Source organism: Mytilus edulis, chromosome 6 (genome assembly GCF_963676685.1).
Source record: "Mytilus edulis chromosome 6, xbMytEdul2.2, whole genome shotgun sequence".
NCBI lineage: Eukaryota > Metazoa > Mollusca > Bivalvia > Mytilida > Mytilidae > Mytilus > Mytilus edulis.
This window is the reverse complement of record NC_092349.1, coordinates 89,921,646-89,925,808: the sequence shown is the minus strand read 5'-3', so window position 1 is coordinate 89,925,808 and position 4,163 is coordinate 89,921,646. Positions and strand designations below refer to the sequence as shown.

Sequence of the window (4,163 nt, the reverse complement as noted above, 5' to 3'; positions counted from 1 at the left end):
CTAATCCGTTATAGCCGTGAAACCCTCCTCCAATGAGACTATATGCGCTTCTCCTTGCTTTTTTTTATTTTCCTCCACATTAGCAGTCATGTTTTCTTTTAGTGACGTGGTTCTGATGATTCCCAGGTGTGTGGCACTTCTTACTGACGGCATTTCGTGTTGGCCCATGGTGAGGGATGTTGCTACAGGATCCCATTTTTGCTTTTTGTTGGTAATGGTAAGTACCACACTTTTCGTAGGTTGTAATTGGTAGCCTTCCATGTATGCGAAATCACATGCCATGTTTATAAGCAATTGTGCTTGGTGTGGTTCCTCGCTAATTATAAGTGCGACGTCATCTGCACAAGCAGTGCTGTTTACGCTTATGTTTCCAATTCTGTATCCTGCATCAGTTGTATCATACATGTTCAGCAGCTGGTTGATGTATAATTTGTAGAAGTTGGTGCTAAGTATACCTCCTTGTCGCACTCCCTGGTTTACGTCGTTTCCTTCCCATTTAATAGCACTTTTAGCATTTTCGTGGAGATCTTTGATCAGTCCCCAGTGTCCATCGTTGATTCCTGCCAAAAAGACCCTCCTGAGCATATGACAGTGTCAAAGGCAGCTTTTGTGCCTAAGAGTGCCAGTTGGAAAGTTGTGTTGTTGTCGTTGGGTTCTCTGTAACTTTCTTCAATTGACAGCGCGGAGCGACGATCCTGCAGTGAAATCTCTCTGTCTTTTATTTTGTGTTACAAGTACTTTGCTGTTTGTACGCTCTTTGATGACTGTTTCGATTATTTTGCCAATAACTGGTACCACTGTAATTCCTCTATAGTTGGTTGCTTTCTGCCTTGTTCCTTTATTTTATTAAAAACGGTGTCAGGAGTCCCATTTTAAGTGATGCTGATACACTTCCGTGCTTGAAGATACATCCCACAAGTGTGACTAAAGTTGTTTCCATTTCAGAACCTGCATGGGTAATTATGTTCAATGGTTATACCTTGGAAATCTGCCGATTTTCCTCTGTTTATCGATCTGATGGCGTATGTAATTTCGATGTGGGTCAGTGACGTTACTGATGTTATTTCGTTGCACAAGCCTGTTTATACTCTGAATATCATCTTCAACTTGGTTATGATATGCACTATCTATGTCCGTCTGGTTGTTCAATGGTGCAAGACTTCTAAAGTGTTCCTCAAATCCTGTGATGATATTTTCACTCTGCATGTATTTGACTCCGTTAACCTCTAGCTCCGTGATTACAACATTTCCTTTCTTCCTGTTGTTACGTACAAGTTGGTGGAACATTTTTGTATCTTTTACTCTTGTTTCTAGAATAGTTTCCTTCTCCTTGTCTTTATTTTAGCAATTTCTATTCTTACGGAACGACGAAAGTCCTTCTTTGTTTGATTTTTCTCCTGGAGCATTATGTTGCTTTTGTTGTTGGGTCTCCGTGATGTTTCCAAACATTATATTTTGTCCTGCAATTTTCAACGCTATTTGTATTTCGGGCGTCCACACTTTTAATTTTGGCTTTGCGCTGAATTTTGCCTTTGATGAAGATGTTCGTTTAGCTGTTTCCTTTAGGAGTTCACATAATTTGGATGTAGCTTGCTCAATTTCTTCTTCTTTCATATTTTCTCTTATTTGGAGGCTGTCTATATGTTTGTTGATGTAAGCAGAATACCATTCTTTGTCTACTTTGTCCGAGTTAACACTTTTTGAAATGTTGTTGCTATTTTGCGCATGACTGTTATTTTTAAAGCTTTCATAAGTGAATTTGGTACTCATACGAATTGGGTGATGATCGGATGTGTTTTCTGTCACGTGGTTGAGTACTTGTTTGTTGTCAAATTCATTTTCTGGCAGGTTGTGCAGAAAATAGTCTATTTCTGATGATTCCTGTCCGAGTGAGTTAACAAACTAAGGTTCTTTCTTTATTATCGTATTTCAAGTTGCATTCCTTTATGAAATCACGAAGATAGATGTTGCGCTTCGAAAGTGAAGGGTATAAACTTTATCGACGTGACAGAAATGCCAGCGGTGGTGGTATCCTTTCCATCATATCATCAGATATTCCGTCCAGCAGAAAGATTAACTTAGAATGTGAGAAAATAGAAAATATATCACACGAGGTGTACATCAATAAATTAATAAGAAATGGTTGATAATGGGAATGTACAAACCCCCTTCAATGACGGGAAATACTTTCTCAGAATCTTTTTCAAAGAACTTGGATAAAATAACTGTAAAATATGATAATTATATTGTACTTGGTGATTTGAATTTTGACATGTTAATTTCTGACAAATGTCAACCTTTAAGTGATATCTGTGATATTTTTGATTTAGATCAATTAGTGAAAGAACCAACTTGTTTTAAAAAAGATTGTAGACCATCTTTAGTTGACGTCATTTTGACGAACAAAAAGTCATCCTGTTTTAAAACCTTAAATTTTTCAACTGGTATTAGTGACTGCCAAAATTTTATCTCTACCACTGTAAAGGGTCAGTTGCCTCAACAGCAAAATGAAAAAAAATATATACAGGAGCTATAAAAATTTTGATATTGATAACTTTAATAACGATATTGCTAAAATTAAAATTGAAATTGTAGATGGAGTAACAACTGCAGAACAGGTAAATGAGATCTACCAAACATATGAAAATAACTTTATTAAAACACTAGACAAACATGCACCTTTGAAGTCAAGGTATCCCAGAAAAAGTCCTCTTCCATGTATGAATGGAGAATTAAGAAAAGCCATATACAGAAAACACATGCTATTTTCTCAGTACACCAAAAAAAGAAATAATCATACTTGGGAAAAATTCAGACAGCAAAGAAATTTGGTAAATAAGTTAAAAAAGAAATCTATGAAAATATATTTTTTAGAACGCTGTTCTGGAGGATCAAAAAGTGCTGATTTTTGGAATACTGTCAAACCTTTCTTTTCAAAAAAATGCAAATCACCAGGGCAAAAGACTATTTTATTTGAAGAAAACAAAATTATAAATAATTCAAAAGATGTATCAGATATTTTTAATAAATTTTTTGTTACTGTTGCTGAGAAGATAGGAAATGATGTTATATATGATCCATTAAACAATCATAGCATATATGCCATACATGAACAAAATCACTTAAAAACCGATACAAATTTTAAATTTCAAAAGGTGACATCAGAAAAAGTGGAAAAAATCATAAATAAAGTTAATGTCAAAAAAGCAACTGGAGCAGATGGGATACCAGCAAAAATAGTTAAAGCTAGTAAATCTGTAGTTGCACCTCAGCTAACCAGTCTTATAAATTTGACTGTGGACACGGGCATATTTCCAGACAAACTTAAAGAAGCCCAAGTTACACCCTTACATAAAAAAAGTGACCCACTACTTAAAACAAATTACAGACCAGTCAGTGTACGTGTTACCTATTTTTTCAAAATTTTACGAAAAAATATTTGAAATACAGTTATACGATTTCTTTGATTCCATTTTTAACCCTTATTTATGTGCTTTCCGTAGAGGACATGGATGTCAGACTACGTTGCTCAGATTACTGGAAGACTGGCGTAAAGCTTTAGACAAAAACTTATATATAGCTGCAGTTCTTATGGATTTATCAAAAGCGTTTGACTGCTTACCTCATGAAATTTTACTAGATAAATTACTAGCATATGGTGTTTCTCCACATTCATTATCTTTATTAAAATCATATCTTTCTGATAGAAAACAACAAATTAAAGTAAACGGTGTTCTGAGTAGCTGGGCTGACATCCAAAAAGGGGTACCCCAAGGTTCTATATTGGGGCCCCTTTTATTTAATATCTTCATAAATGATATTTTTTATTTTGTTAAACATGGTACATTATATAATTATGCGGACGACAATACTCTGTCTTTTAGTAGTCCGGATTATGACCATCTCATATCAACATTAGAATCTGAGTCTCAAGTGCTTATTGATTGGTTTGAAGAAAATAAGATGCAGGCAAATCCTGATAAATTCCAAGTTATTGCTGTAGGGAAAAGAACCTTTGCAAAAAATCCATCTATACAAATTCAGCAAAATATTTTATCTTGTGAAGAAACAGTAAAGTTACTTGGAATTGATATTGATTACCAACTAAAATTTGATGCACATATAAGTAACTTGTGTAGAAAGGCATCACAACAGCTGAATGT

General features: G+C 34.9%; 1 protein-coding gene across 1 annotated transcript; it reads right to left on the bottom strand.

Moving 5' to 3' along the window:
* LOC139526745 (uncharacterized) lies at positions 1-585 on the bottom strand. Its single transcript, XM_071321909.1, has one exon. It carries the CDS (start codon positions 583-585, stop codon positions 1-3), a length of 585 nt encoding a protein of 194 aa, XP_071178010.1.
* Positions 586-4,163: the final 3,578 nt, after the last annotated feature.

Bases quoted from the DNA above. Each gene is read 5' to 3' on its own strand.
- LOC139526745 (XM_071321909.1), bottom strand. From the start codon at position 585: ATGCTCAGGAGGGTCTTTTTGGCAGGAATCAACGATGGACACTGGGGA.